Here is a 25,341-nt window from a genome sequence, read left to right as displayed (position 1 = left end):
ATTCTTTCAGAACAGACTTTAGATGATAGACTTTAAAGGTTTTATTTTTACATAAGTGTTCCCGTTTCATATCAGACACATATTTCATATCAGGACAGTGTCTGCTTTTGTTAAATTATGCTGATATAAGCGAAAAAATGTTTTTCATTTCCTTTTTCTGACAAGTCTTGCTCCACATACGTATCAATCCAATGTGAAAAAGCTTGTGAATTTGAATTGATAAGTAAGCAAACAATATCACTCTTATTTAAAAACAAAACCTTTAATGCTATTTTTTTTATTACATGTTTTTTCTTTTATAAGCATAACGCTCATAAGCATATGAATGCTCAGATTTGCAGAATTCTTAAACATAACATAAGCATACATGTCAGCCTGGAATATTTTTCAAGTTGTCATTTTTTATCTGTTTAAAAAGGTTTGGTAGAGGTCAAGTAAAAAAAGACATTCCACGGCTAGTTACATTCCACTGCTCCCAAAATCTGAACAAATTTTAACAAAATTTCACTAAAAACTTGGCTCGGGTGAATCATAAGCATATAATAAGCATAAGCTAGGCCTGGATGCTTTAAGAACTTAAGCATACACGAGCCTGACCAAGGGGCATACACTTGCTTATAAAAAACATGTATTTCAAACTCTTTTGTTTACATTGTTTTTCAAAAAGAGTGTTTCGAAAGTTCAAAAAACAGTTTTGTTACCGTTCAGTGAACACACTTCTTCTATCTGTATCTTCTTTTAATTGTCTTCACATAAATTATAGACCGCACGCTCAAAAGATCACTCGCCTACGTTCCGCTCCCCTTGCGCATTACTCAAATTCATTTTCAAAATTTTGTCGACCAGCCTTCGTGAAGAATAGACGTGGTGTTTTTTTGAAGAATTTTCTGAATTTTATCTTTGAAGAATTTATATAAAATCACAAACTTAATGCTTATAATTAAGAGAAAATGTAAAAAAGGACGAGTCATTTTTCTTGATTTCATTGGATTTGGCCATATTATTATTTTTTGGCTCATTTATTTGTTAACATAATGGCGTCCCAAGAGCATGGCTTTAAGATTGAGGATATTATAGCGGAACTCAATCAAGATGTGAATTCTGGAAAATATAAAGGTTTACAAGAGGCTTGCGAGAAAGCATCAGATTTATTGCAATCGTGGTATGATAAAAGCTGTTTCTATGATGCCTACGCCTTACGGTAAAAATGATATTACCTTTCTCTTATTCAGCATTTAGATTTTTAACTGTCTATCAATGTGCTTGCGATAAGCTGAAACGAATGGTTACTTTTTTGACAAGTTTGAGCTTTAAATCATGGCTGATATTAATGATAATTCACCAATTGAATACAGCAGGTCTCTAGATTGGTACTGAATAACAAAGCTCCCTTACCGTAAACAAAGAAAATTTCTTTGTCGACTCGGCAATATCAATTAGAATTAAACTTTGAAAACTTTTTCGTATGAAATAATGTTGAACTACACGGCCTTTTATAAGAAAAATCACAACCTTTGAAAACTTTGGATGTTCTTAGATTTTTGGGTTTTTAAGCCTAAGAATGTTCTTAAAAATGTTCTTAAAAATGTTCTTTTTTTCACCATTTTGTGAGTGATTTTGTGCATTTCCTAAGGAATTTCCGCGTTTGAAAAACCTTAAAATGTCTCGTTGCAACCAAAACATTATGTTCTCAATACATTGTTTGTTCTATAAAAAAGGGTAGGTTTAGATGTAACTGGAGTTTTGTTCTGCCAGAATTATCATCGTTATTTTTCGTTTTAGAGATGTGTGTTTCCTTCCCTTCAAGATCGCTTTGGAATCCGGCTCCACAAAATTGGCCACGCTCGCCATCAGTGGTTTTCAGGTATATTATTCTTTCTTCATCCGACATTTACTGAAGCTTGTTAAGTGTTTATTTAGCTTTTCTTGAAGAAATTATCCACAGTTATTTATTTGGTTGAAACATAACGAAACCTAAAATAACATTACGAAAAAATACATTACGTTTCTTACCACCTAGATCATTGTATCGGGACAACTGAAAAGTTTCAAATTTTAACTTGGTCAGCGTTTTCATAATTCTACCCTTGTAAAACATCACCAAACAATCTTTCGAACATTATTGAAGATAAACAATGTCACATTTTTGAATATCTTTAAACAGAAAATCTTTGCAGACGATCGTTTTCAAACGGACGGGCGTGAAGAAAACATCGAAGATCAATTTTCTGTGCAATTCTTGAATGCTATTACGGCTGTTCCCTCTCAATCAGACGAAGCTCAAATTGAAGTTATGAAAGTAAGTTAACATCCATCATTTTGCTACAACATCACAGCCCTCGATGAACGCTTTCTTCATTTCAATCGTTTTTAACACAGTTTCAATGGGATTGTTGTTTTAGTATCTGTATCATTTCTCCAAGCTGAGCACATTATTCGTGATGTTAGTGGGCACTAATTTGTGGATACATGTTTAAAAAAGTTTTAGCAAACCTTCTGATATTATTGTTTCATTTGTGTTCTTTTTCAGCTTCTCCTGCGATTGGTCAACCCGAAAACATGTGACTTGCACGGACCAAATCTTGTCAAAATGGCGGAGGTATGTGATTTGCTCAAAACTAATATACTTTTATAAACATTCAATAATTATATCAAATTATATCATTGAACGTGGAAATTGACAATGGAAGTTTTGAAAAGCTTTAAACTCACTCAAATACAGTGTAGCATCTCCATAACTCGAACACGCAGAGGGAATACAAATTTGCCTGAGTTAATGAAATTTCAAGATGAAGTGACGAGAAAACTTATTCGAGTTAAGAAGACATTAGAGTTATAGAGGCTCAAGTTAAAGAGTCACCACTGCATATGTACCACCTTCAAATTTTAGATTTGTGTACAGACATTTGTGAAAGCGATCAGTCCTTCCACCAAATCAGCATGTCGTGCAACTTTAACTGAGATGTTGAGCACGGTTTGTCAGCTCTTCCAAGAATGTATGGTAAGCTGGACACTTGATTAACAGCTCCGTTTTATGTACTAACACCCCTGTGTCACAGACCCTGTGAGGCCTGATGAAAATTTCCTACTACTTGTGGGAAAAATACCTTACAATTTCAGCCTCACTGGAAAATTGACTTTGATTTCCTCCCCTGTAGAAAATTGCAGTCAAAACCATCCACACTGGATTTTTCGAGCTTGGAACAATAAAATTTATATCCCCATCGGGATTTCACTATTGGTCAAGTGTTCTATAAAACAAGTATCTTTTCACCTAATATGCAGACCCCCCAAAAATCACAAATTTTCAGGGCTTACAATTTTGCCTAAAAACGCAAAAAATCGCAAATCACGCAAAAACTGCGGGTTTTCAAGCTTGGTAACATTCAGATTTGGAATCAGCACCCTCAAATTGAGTAAGAAACATGTCAAAAAGTTGGTCACAGACATTTTGAATTTTTTCTTTATTTTTGAAACAATGACAATCCACTGGCCACGACCTATAAACTTAATCGAAACCAAGAAATTACAGGCATGGGCCTTCTCCCTTATAAACCTCTTTTTGTCGAATCGATTTTGAATTGATTCTTCAAGTTCGTTCCTAATTCTAAGTTCGCTTAAAACCTCATTCCTTTTTTTATAAATCTGATCATCTGACTTAATTTTTCATTTTTTTTTTTTTCAGCATAATCGACATTCATCTGATTTAAAAGGTAAGTGATTACTAATTTTAACCCCTAATTCACTACTTGTGATAATGTGAGAAAATGAAAAAAAAATACACTTGGGTAAATTTGGATTCGATAGAAATCACAACGAGTCTTTAAAGCTCCCAGAAAATCTGTTCTTTAACTATGTCTTTCTCGATAGTCTAAATACATGCCCCCCCCCCATTTATCACACATTATCCGGATGTTGATTGGACGTTAAATAGACCCTAATGTGACTTTTCTGATCAACTCCTGGGATTGGAACTGATTGAAACTAAAAAAATGATCTTGCTTTTCATTAGGTGTTGGTAATATATCAACAGACACCAGTAAAGTGCTCAGTCATGATATCGTTATGTTACTCAAAGATTTCAGTTTGAAACTGCAGCAGCCAAATACGTAAGTTGTTTGAAATTTTGAGATTTCCTTTATCCCATAAGGCTATAATGCTTTAGTCCGTTAATTTGAAATATGACCGATAATCTGGCAGCCGTTTGTCCTCTGTTGCTGATATAAGTCAGGAAGTTTTCTCATCATCGTCCTCATCTTTTGACTTGCGTCGGTAAATCTGAATAGCCTTTCCTCCACAATACCCCCATATTGCATTACTGTCTTTGTTACGTCAACCCCCGGGGGGGGGGGTACTTAGGCAAAATGGGTGCCGGGTATGTGCGAGCCATAAGGGTACCTTTTCTCATTCCTCAAAAGTCTCTCAAAGGGGTGCAAATTCAAAAGTTAGTCTCTGAAAGGGTCCCAAAATCACGAAAATCGAAAATTTCTCTCTCAAAGGGTCACGAATTCCAAAAATTTTGACCAAAATTTGGTGACAATCAAACCAAAATTTGGAAAAAATGGACCAAAATTTTGGAAAAAGTCTCTCAAAGGGTCCCAAAATCGCGAAAATTTTGTCTCTCAAAGGGTCGATTTTCGATTTTCGGCTCGGACATACCCGTCACCTCGCAAACCTAGTACCCCCCCCCCGGGCGTCAACCTATAAAAGTTCTCTGGTTCTTTTAGTAGTTTTATCATATGGTGAGGCTGACAAGGTCTTACCAGTGTTTTTATCTTGTCTCTTCGAGGCCAATGATAAAACAGAGATCTATACTTTATGTGAGCAACCGGCAATAACTAATTAATATCCGTGTTTTTTTTCATTACTCAAGGGCAACACCATTACTCCACCAAAGTCAAGCTTTACAATTACATCTGGATAGCATCGAATTGATCTTATACAACCTCTCCACATCTATGCAAGAGGATAAAGAATTTGTGAACTTGATTTGGTATTGAGCTTGCTCTTAGTTTAGCATGCTAAACGACCCTAGTTCAGACATAAAACAAAGCAAAAAAATAATAGAAGAAACAAATTGTTATATTTTTGTATTGCAATTATCGTATTATCATATGACACCCATATTACTGTATTACACGGACTCTAGTCTAGCCTATACCCTAAATTCCAGTCAAAGATGCTATTGACGAGACTAGAAGAAGATTTCTCTTCTTTGCAAATCGTACAAATACTAACAAATCTTTCTTCTTCATCATTCAGGCAAGTGCTTTGTCCAGCACTGATCCAACTTCTCGGTTCCCCGATCAACGATATCAACACTCGAAATCGTCAAATCGGGTTAACAAATGGTTTCCCGGACGACGGACGCGGTGCAAGAGGAATGAGTACGAATAAATCGTTGAATCCAGTTATGGCGCGAACAATCTATGTCATTGCTGGTGAACTAGTGCGATTGGTTGGCGCGTTGAACTCTTTGAGACCAACATTAGAATCACTCTTTCATAGGATTGTCTTGTATTCTCAACCACAGCATCGAATTGAGGCTCTGAAAGTCATACAAGAGGTTTGTAACTTTTTTTGTTTGTCATTTCTGGTTGTCAACCAAGGGATTCGAATGTTTTAAAAAACAATATGGTGGACTAGTCGACTTTCTGGACTTCCTTTCACGGAAAATCTGTAGGCAGCTAGCAATCTAGTGTGCAATGGTACATGATATTGCCATATTTGTCTTTGTTATGTAGCTTGTATTAAAAAGTAAGAAGAAGATATTATAACCCGAAGGAGAAAGAAGGAATACGAGTGTATACATAAATGCTGAAACTGAAATTCTATAATCAATTTAGATTCTTGGTAGTCCGCAACGTATTTTCGATTTAGCCGGACCGACCATAGATGATCGGGAGCCCGGTACACCGGAATCGCCCACCGATCAACGCAAAACAGATCTCGATTTGTTTAGACTGTAAGTTTCTTTTTGGAAATTTAAATCATTGTATGATCTAAGCTTCTATTCCATCTCCTTATGAAATAAAAATCTTTGATTTTAAAAGCGAGAGTATCCAATCATATCTATGAGAAAAGTCTTAATAACTGACTCTTGTCCTAATTCAAGTTGGGTAATTCATAGTATTGCTGTTAAAACCTCTATTTTCATGTTTTCCCATCATGAAATCCCGTTTTGTTTCAAATTCCTCATACTGTTGACACTCTAATTCGACGTTCTACTAATTCGACCCTGGTAAAAATTCTTGAAAAGTTCTTGAAAAGATCTTATCAAGAAACTTTGCTTATTCTTTTTCAGTTTCTTACTACGAACGTGCCAAGATCTTTCAAGATCTTTAACGATCTGATAAGACTTTTTTATAAGTTTTGAATAAGATTCTTGTCCCTTACAGTGATTCAAGATCTTGACGGAATCTTAAGTAAAAATAAGTCTACGACCGCAGTTCCACCCGAAGGTAGGGGAGGGTGCCACTCTTTCTCCCTGGATTGCTCCACTTACCCTTGATCCTTCTCTTAATTGCTGAGCATCAAGCAGAGAGGTATCAAGTACCATTTTGGGACTCTTTGGTATGACCCGGCTGGGGGTTGAACCCACAACCTTGCGCACCGTAGGTGGATGCTCTACCACTGCACTACGGTCGCTGACGGAATCTTACTACTATTCCCCTTCAGTTATTGAATAAGAGCCGAAAGCTTCGCTCGAGTGACACCTTTCAACTGATGACCTCGTGAATACTTCCCATTAATCATCCAAGCATTAATATACAGTCAATGATAACAAACACACAAAAGAAAAACCACTTACCGTATTTCGAAGCTGACCAAAAACTGATTCGTAAATACTATCCTAAGAGATTGCTCTCCTTGAGTCTAAAGACTCCTTCTTATGAAAAACAATCATAACCAGAAATTTACGTGTTTTTAAGATTCTTAACCCGAACTTGATAAGAACCACTAAAAATCTTAAAGCTTCTTTGCACATAATAGTTAGTTAAGATTTGGAAAGTCTCTTTATAAAAACTTTATAAGTTACGCAAAGAATCTTAAAATAATTTATGGCTCAAGATTTCGTAAGATTCTGCTTAAGAACTTAATAATAAATAATAAATTTTCTTACTATAAATATGCGGAAAGAATCTTGACAATTCTTAACAATTTATTTACAAGATCTTTAAAAATCTTTTTGTTGGAAGAAATTTTCAAGATTGCCTAAGAATCGTTGTAAGATCTTACAAAGATTTTTAAAGATTCTTACTTATTAAAGATTCTTGAAAGATCTTCAACGATCTTTTCAGATCTTATCAAGAATTTTTACCAGGGGATACGCTCTATTTTCGATGATATTGAAGGTTGCTCTCAACAAGAAACTCTTATAAACGACTAATTCGATAAAAATCCAAACTCCCCTGAAAATTGAATTAAAGTCATTTTTCAAAAAATAACCTTAATACTTCTCTCAATCACAGAATTATGGATGGTATTCAAGAGTCATCCAACCAATCAGATCCTTCAGTTTCAAACGCAAGCGTGTCTTGTGTAGTCGCTTTATTGGGTACACTTGAAGATCTTTCCAACGGTCGAGGTCTGAGTGACGAAAACATTGAAATGTTACATAAAGTCAAAGAACCACTCAATATTCAAGAGCTGAGTGGTAAAGCAGTGTTGTATGACAATGGCATGGCACCTACTTTGAAATGCAGTAGCCTCGATTCGGGGGAAAGTGAGGCTGAGAGTGATGAGGAGAGACCATCGAAATCGAAACATATTCGTTGGCAAATGGACTATGAAGAGAATGAATACAGTAAGAGAAAGATTTTATCAAGTGATAAATTCAACCAATGGGCTATTCCAGAAATTGTCTGCACCCTTTATATTGAGGAGGTTTGACGTCCAGGGTGGTCTGGAAAATAAAAAATCCAGGGAGCTTGGTTTTTCGAGTGTAAAAATCTAGGGTGGTCCAAAAAAATGAGAAAAAAATCCAAGGGGGTCCTATGGTGCTTGCCTAGTAAAGATGATTTGTACCACTTTGTAAGTAATTTGAAAATCTTTTATTTTCCAATTTTCTTCAGATTCAACCTTTGAGGATGATGACGTCATTTTACCGAAATCTGTGTCATGGGCAGAACATAACGAAGAGAGGATTATTGAGAACCGTGAAATGATGGCCAATCCACAGAAATATAAAAACAAGATTGGTAAGTAAATAGCCCACCGTCAAGAAAGTATTGACATTTCTCAGGAAATCATATATTCATTGACGAGATTTTCTCCATTACAAAATTCTTTTTTTTCGTTCAATCGTCATACATTACCGAGTTTATATATGTGTGTTTTTCTGTGACGGAGACGGTAAGGTTCTAATTTGACTAGATCATGACCAACTGAGGACGACGGTAAATCAGCACTTTTACCGTCCTCGATTTTGCGGGTCAGAAGTGCGAGTTTTTCCAAATCGTTTCAGTCACTTTACCGTCCTCAAAAGTGCAAATACATAAACTCGTTATTCACTGTTGGATCGAGTCTCGATGTAGCATACTAAGATATGTGACTATGTGTCTCTTTGCTAGAGTCATTTGTTCCTTGTTCACTCTGGCCGAGCGGAACAATCGTAAAAGTGGGAAGGCTGAAGGCTCAAAATAAGATAAAATTCGCTAGAAATTTGATAAAAAAATTACTTTACTCAAAGTTGGGGAGGGTGAAGTCTCCCCAGTCTACCCGCTTCCGCCGGGCCTGTGACTTGCCCATTTATTTATTTTTCATTCATTCATTATATTAATTAATTAATTCTCGTTTTAAGAACCACCTCGTAAATCTCCATCTCCAAAGCTCAAATCACACTACCCAGCCGTCAGGGCTAAAACTGACTCAGGATTAAAATTACCTAAACTCAAACGTCATCAATTTAACTATACAAATCTCTCGCGGTCACACTCCGCGACCGATCTGAGAGAACCAAAAACATCAATCAAAATACACAAAGGAATACAGAAATTCCCATTAAGAAGGGTCCAGTCTTATTCTCAACTTGAAATCAAAGACAAACAGCCGTCAAAAGTCGAGCAAGTCGTCATAAATCACGCCTTTTTCGAGAAGGAACGAAAACGCAATTTAAAGTTACGACAACCATCTCGTAACAGTAAACAAACCTCAGATGAAGCACAGCAACGATCGCCGAAACCTATTTTACGAAAGTCTAATCGGTTTTTCGGTGAAGAGGAAAAAGGAGGAGGTATAAGTTGTTTTATCACTTATTTTAGTTAATGCTTTCTGGTGAAAGATGCATGATAGTCTTGTCATTTGAATACAGTTAGAATTGATATAGAACAATACTACAATAATAATAGACAATAAATGTAGCTCTTGATATTCATGATGTAATCTTTTGTACGGAAACATCCGAAATAAACCGGGTGTTTGCCGCCAGTTTTGAATTTAAACAATGAAAAACGTGGCAAACGTCCGGCGTTTTTCTGGTGTTCCTGTATAAAAGATTACGTCATGAATAACAAGAATTGACAATCGAAATCTACGAAGTGTAACAGATTAAAGATCTTATAGTTCTAAGTTTTGTGTATGTTTATTTAATTTACACAACATGAAATTTAAAATCAGAGATGATACTCATTTTCCTTATCCCAACTCACGTCCTTGTCACAGACCCGATGGGACCCCCGCCCAACTGGAAAATTTCATACCAAGTGGGAAAAAATACTCCACCTGGGAACAATAAAATTTCTATCTCCATTGGTATTTCAACAAAATTTTCATTTTTGGGGGCTGTGAGACAGGGGTGTCAACTCACTGGAATTCTATGTTATTGTTCATCATTCAAATTCTGTCTTCTATTCTAAGGTGTTCCATCAGACCAGCAACAACAATTTCCAGACAGTGACATCTTTGGTGTTCTGCCACAACCCATCAAACCAATCGCTAAACCACTACCAAAAGATTCCAATAAAAAGAAAATTGAGATTGAAAACACATCACCTTCCAAGGAGACAACCATTAATGGAATCCCACTGAGCAAAATACAACGCCAAAAAGCTTCACAAAGCAAGAAGTCAGCTAAAAAGCCAAATTCGTTGAAACTAAAACAAACACCACCAAAAGAGGGCCAAGCTTCGTCTCCCAAAAAGTCATCCATCAAAGCAGATTCACCGAAAAAGACCTCCGCTAAAACTCCTGAAGAGCTTGAGAAAGAGGGTGCGCGCAATTTCGCTCGCTGTCTATTGGGTATCCTACCAAGTGTTCTTAAAGCGACCGAACCGTCTGCCGCGGACGAACTTCTACAACAGTTCGCTTCAGATGTCTGTGAAGCAGTCACGTGTATGACGCTGAAACGAAAAAATGTTCCGAATTTCGGTACTGTACGGACACTAGATATGAAGACGGCCGAGGAAAATGGAAAAGAAACAAACGACCCGTCTTTAAACGCTGAATGCGTCTATAAAGCGGTTTACGAAGCTCTGAAATTGAGTTACGAGCTCAATCAACTTGGTTATTATGAGAAATCAGGTGCAACACCTCACGTATCACAGGTACATTATTTCGTTCTTTTTCATCAGACTTCGTTTTAGGGAAGCTTATTGTTTAAGAGTGGAGTGGACGCCCTATTATCCGACTTTTCATTTGACAAAACATAAAAGCCGATATTTTATTCAAGACATCAGGGAAGCTTTTATAAATGTAATAACTCGTTAACACCCGGTTTCCCAAAGACACGAATTTGTCTTTGATTTTTAACATCCAATGATTCTCGCATTCTAAAGAATATACATAAACCTATGTTCTCTTAGCTGGAAAATAGTGAAAATTCATATAATCACATTTTTTTAGAACTCGTTTATCCAGTCTGTCGTTGACTTTGGTTTCCCAGTTCGTCTTTCAAGAACTTGGTTAAGCGAGGTCTATCGTCTTATCACCACATATGATATCCTTTCCAAAGCTGGTTACCATCCTGAATCCAGCGATACAAATCGGGCTTTGATCGGAATTCTTTCCGAGAAGATTTACACTCATCATCCGAACCGGATTAAAGAAACGGATGAGATCGGAACTTCAGGGAAATTTAGAGATCCGATTACAGCTGGAAAACGTGAAGGACAGAAATTTGCAAGACGTCTTTTATTATCGACATGGGACCAAGTTTTAGACACGCTGGCAGTACCGCTTAGTTCTACAACTCAGATCTCCTGTAAGTCATACTTATTCTTTTAATGATCAAAATCCAAGTCTGAATGTTTATAAGAAAGGCATACGGTTTACTCTGTTCTTCTAAGCGAAACAGGGTTGATATTCTACTATAGTACTTGTTCATATTATGAAGGTAATAAAGATAGATGTAGAGGCAACGCCTTTTGTTCTATTCTGATTTATCATCGGAAGCAAACAGCTGTTTGGTTGCTTTGGGAATAAGATGATTAATTTTGGGTATACTCGTGGGAATATTTATGATGAATGAAAAGACATTAGAGTTTTTCATAAAATTACGTCACGAACATCACTTGCTTCGTTTTGAAATTATTGCCATGGTGATAAACTCCCAGCAGATTTTATTAAAATTATATCATAGTTTATAAAAGAAAACAATTTTTTCTCAAGGGGCACAGTAACCATGGTAAATGTTTGAATACGAGGTAAGTGATGTTCGTGACGTAATTTATGAAAAGGTCTATTAGATGAGATAAAGTCTAAAAGGATGATATAAAATACTGGGTGTTCCTTCCCTTATAATAGCGATTTTGATTTTTCAATATTTTCAGCTGACTCAGCCGGAATGAAGTTCTTGATCAACAACACCAATGTGAACAACCGAGCTGAACTTCAATCCAAACAAATGCTCGAACGTGATCTTGTATGTTTGAGTTTGGATGGATTCAGAAGAGCTGCTAGACTATGCTGTGATCTCGGTATGAAGCCTCCCTTTAATCAATCGTATAGAATGATTTCTTCATCTATACAAATTTTTAAAACGTCTTTGAATACGATGATGATTTATAATATTTCATCAGATCAAAGTACACGTTTTTTATAAGAACAAACTATATAAGAACATAAGGCTTCGATGGCCAAAAAGTTAAGAACATTTTAAGGCTTAACAGACTCTAAAATGACCAACAATGTTCACAAAATAGTGAAATTAAGAACATGTTAAGAACATTTTTAGGCTTAAAGCTAAAAAAGTTAAGAACATCCTAAGGCTTTGGTTGTTCTTATATAAAAAAAACTGTAGTATGAAAAATATGTGGCTGCTTTTGACTGGTTGAATACGCACCTATAAACTGTACATCGCATCTGACCCCTTTTGAAAGCAATACAGTACCTAGATGATCTAATGATCTAGGATGGTTCACTCTCTCTCTCTCAGTACCTAGATGTATTTTGTGAAAAAATTGTCCATATTTTTGTCTCGTTTACCTAGATATTCAATCAAGATGTGATATCATTTTGTCTCGGTTATCCGAAGCTTCGTGTGGTTATTTCATAAACGAGAAGAAACAGTTATCAAAAAACGGGATCCCGCCTTCCGTCAAACTGCACGCCGCGCATGTTTTGAGTATGGACGCGCTACTGGCTGCCGGATTGGAACTTGGAAGTCGAGCGCCTCAAGCATGGAACCACGTTTTCAGGTATATTAACAATGGAATAATTAATGGAAAATACATCTTTAGTTTTGTGTAACCTCGACAGCTAAAAACTATTACTTAGAGGCATATAATGCAAATTTTGTACTCACTCGGGTTTCATTTTGAAGCTCTTTATTTCAACCGTAGTAGCTCATCAAACCATCTTCTTACTCCATTCTTTGACTTCAAATTTCCGAACTTTTTCTTAAAACTGTCTTCTTTCCAAATTAACTTAATACAGACAATCAATTTAGACCGCTTTGACATTGAAAATTTGAATAAGAATTAAAAAGAACAATCTACATTTTTGATGGAGCTTTCGCAAGATCAGCAAAGCAGCAAAATGTATACTGTAGATTAGCTTTAATTAATGTTTAACTTGTAATTTATACCAGGTGTTGTATGTACATCTCCAATCTGGAGCATGCATCTTTCGACAGTCCAACAGGAGGTTCATCACCAAACTATCCTCCCGCACCTCCAAGTGGAGCTCATCCACATCTACAATTACAACTCCAAAAATCCAATATTCTTTCACCTGATTATTACTCCACTGACGAAGACTCGGACATGTCTCCGGACAGTACAAATTCATTTCCGGACGATCGTAATCTATCCAACAGCCGAGCGAATACTTCTTTAACGCTCAACGGAATATTACCTGCAGAAGATGCTTGTCGCGCTGTATTCGCACTATCAAGCGCCGTGGACAATTTGTTTGACATGGCTGCAACTACACTACCACTTAAAGCTTTTCGTGAATTTTTAGCATCGTTAGTCGAAGCATCCCACGATCAATTATTTTCTGACCAGGCTAAATTATCAGAGCGCCCACTAGACAAAGCAGCCATCAAAGAGACGCTGATCTCAATGAACACGTTACATCTTTATCATATTTGTGATGTCATGTTACGATGCGCACGAAATAATACAAGGCCCTTGTTACACGTCATGGAAGCATGGTCTATAATTTCATCCCATCTTGTTGAGGTAATTTGTTATAGCTTTTCAAATATTGTTGAAGCTACCAGATTTTACAGCTGAGAAATAATGGTCATGTGACATACTGACATTTAAAACATGACACAAAAGTTTTCCTATATTCCAAAACATCACATATAAAAGTCGCCCTTAAATTGCAAAATAATGCGCTGAGGTATGTTAGTAGGCTGACAGAATAGGTAATTTTCTCTTAGCCAATGAATGAGCGCCATTTCTTTTTGACCAGCTTCTTACACGCTTTAGCAGGTTTAACAGGTCGCAGGGCATTGTTTAACGTCAAACAGAGCTGGTTTTACCAAAGTCTTGATCTTATCTTTTATAATTTCCAGGCAGCTTACAGTAAAGAAAAGCACATTTCCAAAGTTGCTTTGACTTCCATCCATGACATATTGAGTGAGCTGTTGAAAAGACGAAACGAGCTTCCCCATTTTTGGTTTTACGACGCGTTATTCAAACCGTTCGAAACGCTGATGTCCGCGGATGGCTGTGAAGATGATATTCATGATCAGGTAAGGAAAATTTTTGTAATTTTTTACCACACTAAAACCATGAAACCCTCTTATTCTCCGTTAAGGGATAGAAACATGGTTAAGTTTGGAGATTTTTACGATATATTTTTACCAAGGCTGTTACCAATTTACAGGCTAAAATAACTCAAATACATACTACATTTCTGTGAGCATTTGTATTAACTTTGATGTTTTCAAAAACTTTTCTGTTCATTTCTCATTAGATCTTATACACACTGTACGAATTAGTCGAAGGATTTGGACCTTCCATCAAGTCTGGATGGCGGTCACTTTTCAATGCAGTCAGTCATGCGCAGATCGACAATCGAAGCAACTTGAACGACTTCAATGACGGTGAACAAAGAAGAAAATTAGTATTCAACATGATCGAACATTTTGTTCAACTCAAAACAACGAATGTTTTCTCATCCAGTGTGGTCAGTGCTGTTTTATGTCTTCTCAAATTTATCAGAGGTGGGCGAGAATTCACCAACACGAGTGAAGATTCATTTGATTTTCCACCTTGTCTCGATGACCCAAGAAGTGATACCGATAGCCAATCAAGTGAACCATCGCCAGAACATGATCTCTGTGAACCATCCCTCGACATCCTCCTACAAATCTCCAAGCGATTATCCACAATATATTTGCAACCATCTTCAGTCATTTTCCATGGATCCTATTCAATCCTGTTGGTCAACATTGCAGAATCTCATGATAAAGTCTGGGATGATAACTGGTCCTGTGGATCCAGCACCACCACCAGTCCTGATGCAGAATCGAAACCAGCAATTCTGAGCACTGCAAACTCTATAGTAGCCATAGATGATACTGGTGTCTTGAGAATCTGGTTTCTAATTCTCGAAGGGTTGACCAGTAGCGTTGCCAACAGTCCGAAACGATATCAACCAATGATCATTCAATCTTTCTTTGAGATTCTGAATTCACTAACAGCTGTACCAGGACCTCATTTCTCAATGTTTGCAATCTCCAATTTACTGTTACCGATGCTACAAGCTTGGGTTGAACGTGGTGCAAGGAAGAAAACATATTGGGATTACACACTAAACAATTTCAAACACGCGTGTGGATTGGCTACTCAACTTGTGGCAGATGAAATTGGACATTTCCTAGAAGTGGAAGGTTAGAAATTTAAGTAGTTGATAAAATAAGTTGACGCGACAGCCTTATAACTTAAAAAAAAAATTAATAGAAAATCTGTATGGACGAAAGTAGGTGATTAGAAAAGTTGTCCATATACTTGTTCTTCACAAAGAGAATAAAAAAAATCGTATAATAAAGGGCAAAATTTTTCTTTTCCTACGATAGGAGCTGTCGAGTGTGTTCCATTGATGTTGAAGCAATTGTTAGACTTATTCCATGATTGTGTTTCTCAACACATTGAAGTCATTGCAAGACTTGGTTGTTCATGTCTCAGGTATTTATTTCCTTTATACAGTCAATTAACTCCGTGAAGTTATTAGCCAAATCAAGATCGATTAATTTTTCACCAAGAAGAAACAAAGAATCGAAAGAATTGAGAAATATCTCCTAGTATTACTACACAAATAAGAGCGATAGAGTACATTCAACAACCTAAAGTTCATTTTCTGGAATAATTAAAAAAAGGAACACAATAGAATTTTCAGGCTTTTAGACGAGTTTTCGAGCTCCCGAAATGCAATATCCTTGATTTAAACAAATTTGCATAATGCATTGTATCCAAAGAACATAACCAAATAAATTTCACTTTTTTCATACCAGACATTTACTCCTATCAGCTGGTTCACAATTCACCGAAGAGTTATGGCACATCTTATGTCTTGGCATCAAACAAATTGTAGACTCTACCCTCTCACAGACACGTCAACTGATTGATTGCTTTGTCCCAAACTCCAAAAGTGTAACAGGCGATAATGGTTTTCAAGTTAAAATCGTCGCTCGACGTGATGTAACACCGACCGAAAGTTTGCGAGCTTTACAACTTGCAGAACAGGTTTGTTGATGGCTTTTTATTAGACTTTGTTCACACATTGAGGATCGAAAATAATTTAGAATGGGGTTTTCTTACTATTGCTGTTACTTGATACTGATACAGAGTTGTTATCGACTCTAAAAATAGCAAATATTTGTGTTAAACCAATGGCGAAAATCTTCCCAAACCTTTTGCTATCAGTTTTAGTTTCCTAACAAACGGGTTGGGTCGGAATAAAAGGGGTTTGGAAAAATCTTCAAATTTTATTAAACGGGGGGGGGGGGGGGGCTCATTCATTGATTGGGGTTCATTAGCCACCCAAAAGTAAGTCAATTAATTATCAAATCGCCTCTTTTTCAGGTTTTTTTACTTGAATCACAACTTACAGTGACGTCACCACGTTCCGAATCGGATTTAGATGAAGATGATAACCGGTCTTATATTTTCCTCATCTCCCCGATGGATGACAAAAAGAAAGACGAGAAAATAAGGTAACATCTAGATAAAGCTTTCGCCCAGCTGAAAAATAACGTTGTTTTAACGTTTATCTAATGTTCACAACGTCCATATAACGTTAAAACTTTGTGTACCAGCTGGGCTAATGAACAATCTCTGAGTCTCTTCTTGTTCATAGCCCCTTTGTTCTCCTTTTAAAGATTTTCACGAGCGCTTATTGGCTTAGTAGCTTTCTCTGAGTTTGCTAGCCTACAAACCTGTGGGGAGGGAGCAAGGATTGGAGAATGTTGAGCCATATGGGCCGGACCTCTGACAACCGACTCAAAAGACTAAATATTTGGGCAATAGCGACGCTTAAAGAAACAGAGCTGGTGGAAATAACTCTGACAGTGAATCGCCGAACGAATTCATGGCAACTCGTAAAAAACTAAGGAAGTTCAGAGAACTTAATTAGTCTTTTTGAAGACATCTTTTTGCAAGCCTCATTCACAAAAAGTTGATATGTAGTTTATTGAGATGAAAAGTATGCATTTGCAATCATAAATATAATCTGAAGATACCTTTCATCTTCTCATTCCTGCTTTTATCGTCTCATTTTAGGGTACCATTTCGTTCACTCACCATCAGTTTATTATCCAATCAAATTCTCATCCAAATGCTCGGTTCCATTCTCCTTGAAAGTGCTGACTCAGCAGTTCATGGATCTATTATCTCCACCATAACAGAAGCTGGATTAATCAAGAGAATCAACGAAGAGAAATCTTTACCAGGACTACTGAATTATTTATCTCCCTTAAATTTGAATATTTTATTCGGGTGTCTATTAGACACACATGATGTGGCCCATGAATTCAATACAAGGCCCGGATTACGGTCTTTGACACAGAAACTTGGACGTTTTCATGTTCCGGCAAATTTACTTCGAACCTCGATTACATCCTTCGCATTTTATTTGAACACTTTATTCCAAATCTCAAAATACGATGGAGAACATTTTTCAATTTCAAACACAAAACGTATTTTAACCGGAGAGAAAGTTTTATTAGAAGTGGTTAGCCCAGAAAGCCCACACAAATCATCTATCAATCCAGCTAAACTAGAACTTTTAAAAAACAGTGAAAATATAGATTGGGTTATTCGACGTTTACACGAAGCATGTAACCAGATCAGCACAATGTACCATAAACTTCATCAAACGGAAACCTTCATCGAACAAGATTCTGGTTTTATCGACAACTCATCAAGTACTCTATCAACACCTCAAGCCTCGCCACACAAAAATCTTTCGGACGTTTCAGAGGAAAGTTTAGACGTCTCACGTTTAATGAAAGGCGCCTATATCGATAAAAAGAGCTCACCTTTCCGTCTTAGAAAACGCGGCGGGCAGCTCGATACACAAAGTACAGATAGCAGTAGTACGAAAATGAACCTTATAGATCCAAAAAAGAGAGAAGATGACTTGCTACACCTAACTTCATGGTCACAGCTTATTATTAGCATGCTAGACTTGCTACTCGGCTTACCAACTCTCCAATTCAAATCAGTATTACCAGCTGTTTTTCCAGCTGTGACGTCACTAATCACAACAGTTCATGAACCTAAAGTACGGCAACTTGTTTGCGACGTCGTACGACGCTGTGGGTCCATTTATGGAATTTTGTAATGGGATAGTATTTATTTATCATTCGTAGTTTTTATTGTAAATTGTAGATTATTTTTTAATGTTTAGCCCCTTAAAGTCTTAACTGTATTTGTATATCTTATCTTTACATTATATATATTTTCTTCCCTAACCAGTTCTTTAATCAAGTAATTTAATAGAACAATTTGACCAGGTTTTGAGATACTACAATCTAGAATTTTTTGCTTCATAAATCTGGAAATAACGATTTTAAGCGGGATTCGATTCCACAACTTCTTCTTATCATGCGAAGTCGATTCCCAAGAAAGGGAAAATAATTAATTAATATTTTTGTAAACAGGAAATATTTTATTTTAATTCTATCTTTTTTGAAGAAATAAATTTTGAATGTCATCCAGGAAAGTGATCACACTAAAACGTTTTCTAAAAATTATAAAACACGGATCCTAAGGCTTAAAGATTTAGTAAAACTGGCTCTTCCAGAAAATTTTTGTACAGTTACAATTTTGGAGGATGTATTGGATATTTTGTCCGGGGGGGGGGGGGGGTTAGTGAAAAATCTACAAAATTTGCCTTGTTTGGGGGCAGGGTAAATTTCCAAAATATGTTATATCCTCTAACCCCCATATTCAATTTTTTTTCTGGGAGGGCCCAATCTAAAGTTTGTTAGCTAGAAGAAAGACAATATGTCTTTAGTATAAAGATTTTCCGATATATTTACAAAATAACTGTCAACAAAATTACTAAAAGACATTTTAAATTAAAATTTTAAATGAAAATAATTCTTCAATGATTTTTACATGACAAACTCAAAAGAGCAAGATCATTCATATTTTAATGGGTTCACAGTTCATCCAAAGTTTATAACTGGACTAACTGTTTTTATTGTTTGAACTTGCATATGAATCTCCGTAAATAAATTCATCCTTAAATTCTTATGAGTAGCCAATATTGTGTGTGAATGTGCAATTAGTAGCAAAGATATCCCAAATCGAACAGGGGGGCACGCAGTTACTACAAGACATGATGTGTAGTAAGTGCTTTTTCAACGATAATTTTTAATGATAATTAGGGAAAGCATAATTTCAAAGTTGGGTCTGAGAAAAATTTCAAATTTTTTTCGTCCATTTATAACAAAAATATTTTTTTTAACAAAGAATTTTTTCACAAAAAAAATCATTTTTTGTGCAAAATTTTGAAAGTTCTTTAAAAAGAATTAAAATATAAGCACTTACTACACCAAAAGTGCTAGTTTTAGTGTTTGGCACCACCCCCAAACAGCAGTTACTACACTTTTTAGTAACTGTTTTCATAACTTCTGAATACAGTACCGCCACGGTAGTAAGTGTGATACTGTCTTGTAGTAACTGCGTGCCCCCCCCCCTGAATCGAATATTTCCACTTTTTAAATAATTTCATTTTAACATTTTTAACATTGTCAAAAGATCATGTAGTGGACACAGATATCTGTAAAGCCCGAAGGGCTAGATTTGCAGCTTTTATCAAAAAGTGAAGCTCATCTTTGGAAGGATTTCCTACCAGAGTCACGTGACTAAAATATGCAATTTCAACGGTTTGAGAGATGTGAAATAGCGTTTGTCGGCTACGTTTTTTGATCTCGCGCTCCGAAAACAATTAAAATGCTAGATCCTATCCATCGGCACGAAATTTAAAAAGTCAAATTTTAGCTTCACTTTTTTTTGCTGGAGAAAGCTTAAAGTTGCAAATCTAGCCCTTCGGGCTTAGATATCTGTGGTAGAGGAGCCAAGAATTTACTGCCGAAGCTTGGCCAATCGAAGTGATAAATCGTCCTAAAAAGCGAAGAAGTAAATAATATTTATACATCTATCTTTATTTTGAAGAAGAACTTGTAGCAATATAACATAGAAAGCAAGTTCCTTTATTTCATAAAAGGATAATATTATATAGATTTCACAGCCTATCTCTATTGTAACCTCGAGGTTGGTTCGTACCTATTTCTAGCTATCCGAGCAAAAAAAACAAAAGTTGGCTCATACTGAGTCTTCAAACTTGCATTTCACTTCAACGAAGAGGCAAAATTATGCAACGAATGTTCTTGATCTTTGTTATAAAGGCCGATCTCCACTTGCGCGCGCTTCGATCGCACTTTTTCAAGCAAAGCTTCCAAACTATTGGTCAAAAGAAAAATGAAGAAGCTCCATTGGCGCGATCTGACGTAGCGGTTGTTCAACTTTTTTTGAGCGTGCGCTACATTTTTATGACGTAATCTTTTTTTAGGATTGAAGCCAAAAGGTGCGATTGCAGCGCGCGCATGTTGAGACGATAAGATAGAAGGAGGTACATGCTATTAATGTTACCTGTTCTTGTGAGGCACTGGTTGATGCGCTTGCAGCTCCAATGGCTCCAGCTTCACTGTTCGGTAATTCCATATTCACTTCAAGGCTGTAGGTGCAATAATTGATACATAAAGGTTAACAAAAACAAAATAACTCATAGACTTTTTTTCAGATCTGTGTTAAAATAAAACAAGGTTTTGTGAATACATGTTTTTTTATAAGCATAAAGCTTATGAGCATCTGAAGGCTCAGATTTGCAGATTTCCTAACATGGCAAAAGGATATACGCCAGCCTGAAATATTTCATGAGGTCAATCTTTTTCTGTTCAAAAAGGTTTGGAAATGATCAAGTAAAAACAGACATTCCACGAATAGCCACATTTTACTGCTCCAAAAATCTAAATGCTTTTTGAATCGAATGTTAACATAATTTCTGAAGTTTTATAAAAAATTGGGTTGGGTGAATCAAAAGCATAATAGTTCATAAGCATATAATAAGCATATGCTATGCCTGAATGCTTTGGAAGCTTAAGCATACTCGAGCCTGACCAAGGGCCGACACTTGCCTATAAAAAGCATGTATGGACGGAAACCTTAGGATTAGTGATCATGGTGATGTATTTGTCTCTCAGCTGGACGGATTTGATACTGTAAGATACAATATGGCGTTTTGAAGACAATCAAGCATTAACGTTTTTTAATTCCTCAGTGAACAAATCTTACACATTATCATATACTAGAATAATCACTTGAAGGTTTATGTAGCGGTGACTTTAAGATCTTATTTCTTGCAACTTACCCGTGTTCGTCAGCAACTTGATGCAACAAGCTATCCACTTGATTCTAAAAATGATGAAGTGTAAAATTTAGAAAAGCGTGAATGTTCATTTTCTATTTTTCCCTCGATTCAGCCATTCATTTCCACTTTTTTAATTTTAAACAGAATGCTGACAACGAATTTCTTTTACAACTAACACAATTTTAGACCCATATCAAGAGCAAATATTAAGGGAATAATTAACATCATATTCTTGATATTCATAATTATGATAGTAACCTGTGGAACAGTAAGGGTCGTTGAAGCACTCATTGTTTCATCCATGACTTGTGTTTGAACGTCCAATTGTTCGAATTGCTTCTCAAATTTATCCATCATAGCTGACACCTGCAAAACATGATCATGATATCATGATATCATCCTTGTGAACGTACAACTTTCGCATGAAAATTGTTGTTCCTCTCAATAGAGACAACAGAAGGAACATCTGAATTTATTGTTATAAATTTTTGAAATGGAACGCGCAAAGTAAAATAAAAGAGCATAATTAAATTGACATTTTTCAACTCTTTTGAACAGCAAAGGGTTTAGATTGATGGCACATACATATTTCTAGGAATGTTAAATCAAACTTTTATACTTTTTAAAACACCTGAGAAAATAATATCATTTTGCTTACCTTTTCAAGGTTCATACTCTTTAAAGCAGAGTCCATTGATTTTACTACGCTGGACATTGAGCCTGTGACCTGACAAAAAAATAAATATATATAACATATATTATGCATTATATCATTTTAAGCTTAGCCTTAGTATGTTTATAGGTGTTGTTTTTGTGAAAAATATCATCTTGTTGTAGAGACTGTACTAGAAATCAACGATACATATTATCAAGAAAATTGTTTACACATGGGGGGGGTACCAAAATGTGGTACTGGACCAGTGCTGAAAAGTTGTACTTTTTTTGTTTTTTGAAATTTATCTGAGACCACCACCACTTAGTACCCTGGTACTAAGTTGAATTTACCCCTTAAAATAGATCTACCACACCTAAGTACCCGGTACAACTGGGTACAATCTTGATATCAACATTGAGAAATGACACACCACCCTTAAGTACCCTCTACTGAGTTGATTTTCTCCCTCAAAATAGGTATACCACCCTTTTTTCTTCGTAATGGTACTTTCTGGTACACCTCCTTTAAATTTTCGAAAAAAACTTTATAACACCACTCTGTACCACACCACTCTGTACAACCCTCAATATCTCAGAAAAAATTCCTGTCAAGTTAGGTCAAGCCAAATTATCATTTTCAAGCTAATTCTTTTTTAATCAAAAGAAGTAAAGTTTCAAATAAAAACAAATTTAGCTCTATTTAACTAATTAATTAATCTTTAATTTGAAACATCATCAACATAAACTTTAATCAAGCTAAGTTGATAAATAACTGTTTTTTTTTCTCCTCAGTTATTCAAAGGGTTACACGCTACTCTAGCTATCAGTGCAAACCGAATTATAGCCAAATGAAAATTACTGAAATAAACAGATTCAACAATTGACCGACATCAAAAAATAAATTTGCTGGAAAAAAATTATTCACTTATATAATTAGAATTTACCTAAAATAATAAAAACAAATTAAATCAAACAAATGGTGACCACTAATTGCATGCTGTGAAAACAGCAAAAAAACTTTAAAAACTTTCTATTCAACTCATTTTCTTGCATTTTCTTGCATTTTCTTAAAAATTGGTTAAGTCAAGAGAAAGTAAAAGAACATTTTTTATGCTTTTGCAGGATTTTGAGTACCAGATACTAACTTGATGCCTCATATTTGGTATTGAGACCACCATCTAGTCCCTTGACACAGTTGTAAAAATGTCTTTTTCAATTAGGACCACCACTTAGTACCATGTACTAAGTTGTTTTTTACTTACCTTATCAGACCACTACCCGGCACTGGCCCCCACAACTTAGTACCGACCCCCCTGGTTTACAGTATACAATAAATCCAATTTCTATATCCAATCACATGCATCCCATATAAGCAACAACAAGTACCTGTTTCATTGTGACGGCTGTTTGTACTCTTTGTGATACTGCATCTACTCTTGAAGATAATTTCAAAAAGTGTAGTGCCTGAAAACGGTAAAGAAATAAATCAGTAGGAAGCATATCCACTGTAAAATCTTGGTGTAACTTGATTGGTTTCAAAAGCCTTTAAGAAGCATTTAAAAAGCTTAATTATTGATAGCTAATTATTTCCAATCAATAAACAATATTTTCAAACGATATACAAAACAGTGTAATAATGTGTATTTACTTGATTCTTTTGTCTGATTGCATTTTCAGCATATATCCTTGCTCCATCTACATTTCCTTTTTGAATGGCCTAAAATTAGGATATCATTTTATAAATAATTTCAAGTAACATAATTACTTTTTCATACTAAGCTGAGGGTATAGCTACAACTTTATTTTGGAAGTTCTGCTATAAAAGGGAGTTGATATCTACATCATATATATAGAGAGAGTACGAATAAATAGTTTCATCACATCACAGCACATCATTGTTACCTTTTTCAATTTTAATTTTTCTGCCTTTTCTTCTTTTTCACATTTCTTTGAGCTTCTTTCCAAGTTTTTTGCTGCAAACTACAAAAACAAAGCAATATATTTGAACAATCTTTAATTTAAAGTTACAGCTCATTCAACAGCTTCATTCCTGATGGCTTATGCATATTTTCAATGACAATTTACTATAATAGATAACATTTAATACTGTAAAAAGTTTTTGAGACTTACCTTCAAGTTAAAAAGTTGCTCTGCATACAACAAATTTGAAACCAAGTTAAGAATAATATGAAAATTATGTATGCATGAAATTAGGTTGTTTTGATAAACACCTTTCAACATAATTTATCTTGAAATATAAAGGGATCACTGTTCTTAAGCTAATGGAATTGTGTTGACATGTATTTTGCATGTGATTTAGTAAAATTTGTTGAAAAGGATACTCTCCAAATTATTTCCACCACCAAACATGTTGATTTTATCTTTCACTTATTTTATAACTATCTTACTGATCACTGAAAGGTATTAAAAAGTCATAAAAGTTAATAACTAAAATTACCTCATGTGAATATATTTTCACATTGATGTGGAAATTAACTCTTGTGTGAAAGGTAAAGAATGTTCTAGTTGAATGCTATCTTCAAATTTGATTGGTCAATTTTATAAACTATTTAGGTCAAAAGTTACATCATTTTCATCTTTTTTTGCTTTGCATTTGCCCAAATTTTTTAATATACTTACCCACTGTATGACCTGTATAAACATTTATGGGTCATGTTTGGACCAAAAAAATCAAAATAGGTATTCTTTTAGCTAAACTATTTTGTATTTTTGCCTCCAAAAACCTGGCCCAAACACGCCCTCAAACATGCAAGGGCCAGTTCAGGTAATGTTTGGGACTTTTTCAAGTTAAAAATAACCAAGTGGCCCGAAAAATCTTGAGCCATACTGTGGGTCGTTGTATTATAGACCCTTTATATTGTTCCAAATATCAGAGATGTTCCTTCCTTTAACGCCCTACCCACCTAGAAACCTAACAGCCTAATAAAAAGGCAGTTAGACAACACTTTTCTACAGATGATCGTCTAAAACTGTAAAAAAATAATGAAAATCCAGATATTTTCAGGCTTGACCTGATCACATTCAATTGGGTATTAATAAAATAAAAACAGCAATTATTGCTAAAAACAGCAAAATAAGTTGTCCTTAAGGTCAAAATGACAGAGGTGTTTGAAAATTGTAAAATCCCATCAAAGAAAAGGTTTTTTGGATTTTTAAAAGTGACTTTTTCAATCCTTCGTTGCTCAATAACATGAAAAGTTCTAAAATTATATGTAAAAAGATCCTGCATCGATGCCGAAACACAGCCAGAAGGAAAAAAACAAAACTCCCATTGTAACAGATTGTAAGTTTGTTTGCATTTGACTTGACTTTTTTTCTAGTCTACATTTCCAA

The 25,341-nt window shown here is 35.5% G+C and overlaps 2 protein-coding genes across 4 annotated transcripts; one reads left to right on the top strand and one right to left on the bottom strand.

Moving 5' to 3' along the window:
- Positions 1–830: 830 nt before the first annotated feature.
- Positions 831–18,615, top strand: LOC136801921 (brefeldin A-inhibited guanine nucleotide-exchange protein 3-like). Of its 2 annotated transcripts, XM_067058603.1 has the most exons (24): positions 831–1,201; positions 1,783–1,864; positions 2,165–2,299; positions 2,531–2,599; positions 2,891–3,001; positions 3,686–3,713; positions 4,013–4,109; positions 4,874–4,993; positions 5,263–5,566; positions 5,847–5,965; positions 7,473–7,807; positions 8,076–8,201; positions 8,804–9,235; positions 9,859–10,544; positions 10,843–11,200; positions 11,769–11,915; positions 12,428–12,635; positions 13,028–13,622; positions 13,964–14,143; positions 14,368–15,286; positions 15,473–15,581; positions 15,908–16,139; positions 16,479–16,609; positions 17,175–18,615. In XM_067058603.1, exons 1-24 carry the CDS (start codon positions 1,035–1,037, stop codon positions 18,235–18,237), a joined length of 6,753 nt encoding a protein of 2,250 aa, XP_066914704.1. In that variant the 5' UTR covers positions 831–1,034; the 3' UTR covers positions 18,238–18,615. The 2 variants fall into 2 exon arrangements, with proteins under 2 accessions (XP_066914704.1, XP_066914705.1); XM_067058604.1 differs by lacking the exon at positions 8,804–9,235 and having other exon boundaries at positions 941–1,201.
- A 988-nt stretch (positions 18,616–19,603) lies between these two features.
- On the bottom strand, positions 19,604–24,435 carry LOC136801920 (charged multivesicular body protein 1B2-like). Of its 2 annotated transcripts, XM_067058602.1 has the most exons (11): positions 24,330–24,435; positions 24,118–24,137; positions 23,890–23,967; positions 23,636–23,704; positions 23,374–23,451; positions 21,992–22,060; positions 21,592–21,699; positions 21,334–21,377; positions 20,556–20,640; positions 19,976–20,027; positions 19,604–19,670 (listed from the first exon to the last, which is right to left on the bottom strand). In XM_067058602.1, exons 1-10 carry the CDS (start codon positions 24,355–24,357, stop codon positions 19,989–19,991), a joined length of 618 nt encoding a protein of 205 aa, XP_066914703.1. In that variant the 5' UTR covers positions 24,358–24,435; the 3' UTR covers positions 19,604–19,670; positions 19,976–19,988. The 2 variants fall into 2 exon arrangements, with proteins under 2 accessions (XP_066914703.1, XP_066914702.1); XM_067058601.1 differs by lacking the exon at positions 19,604–19,670 and having other exon boundaries at positions 19,906–20,027.
- Positions 24,436–25,341: the final 906 nt, after the last annotated feature.

This window comes from Clytia hemisphaerica, unplaced genomic scaffold (assembly GCF_902728285.1).
Source record: "Clytia hemisphaerica strain Z4C2 unplaced genomic scaffold, Clytia hemisphaerica genome assembly, whole genome shotgun sequence".
NCBI classification, from domain to species: Eukaryota; Metazoa; Cnidaria; class Hydrozoa; order Leptothecata; family Clytiidae; genus Clytia; species Clytia hemisphaerica.
The sequence above is the reverse complement of the archived record's forward strand: the minus strand, read 5'-3'. Positions and strand labels throughout refer to the sequence as shown.

Excerpts from the sequence above, each read along its gene's own strand:
- LOC136801921 (XM_067058603.1), top strand. The coding sequence starts at position 1,035 with ATGGCGTCCCAAGAGCATGGCTTTAAGATTGAGGATATTATAGCGGAA. Across the intron at positions 14,144-14,367 it reads AAGATGATATTCATGATCAG|ATCTTATACACACTGTACGA; the intron begins GTAAGGAAAATT and ends ATTTCTCATTAG. Across the intron at positions 15,287-15,472 it reads ACATTTCCTAGAAGTGGAAG|GAGCTGTCGAGTGTGTTCCA; the intron begins GTTAGAAATTTA and ends TTCCTACGATAG.
- LOC136801920 (XM_067058602.1), bottom strand. The coding sequence starts at position 24,357 with ATGTTTGGTGGTGGAAATAATTTGGAGA. Across the intron at positions 23,968-24,117 it reads AGCAACTTTTTAACTTGAAG|TTTGCAGCAAAAAACTTGGA; the intron begins GTAAGTCTCAAA and ends TTGTTTTTGTAG. Across the intron at positions 20,641-21,333 it reads CAAGTTGCTGACGAACACGG|CCTTGAAGTGAATATGGAAT; the intron begins GTAAGTTGCAAG and ends TTGCACCTACAG.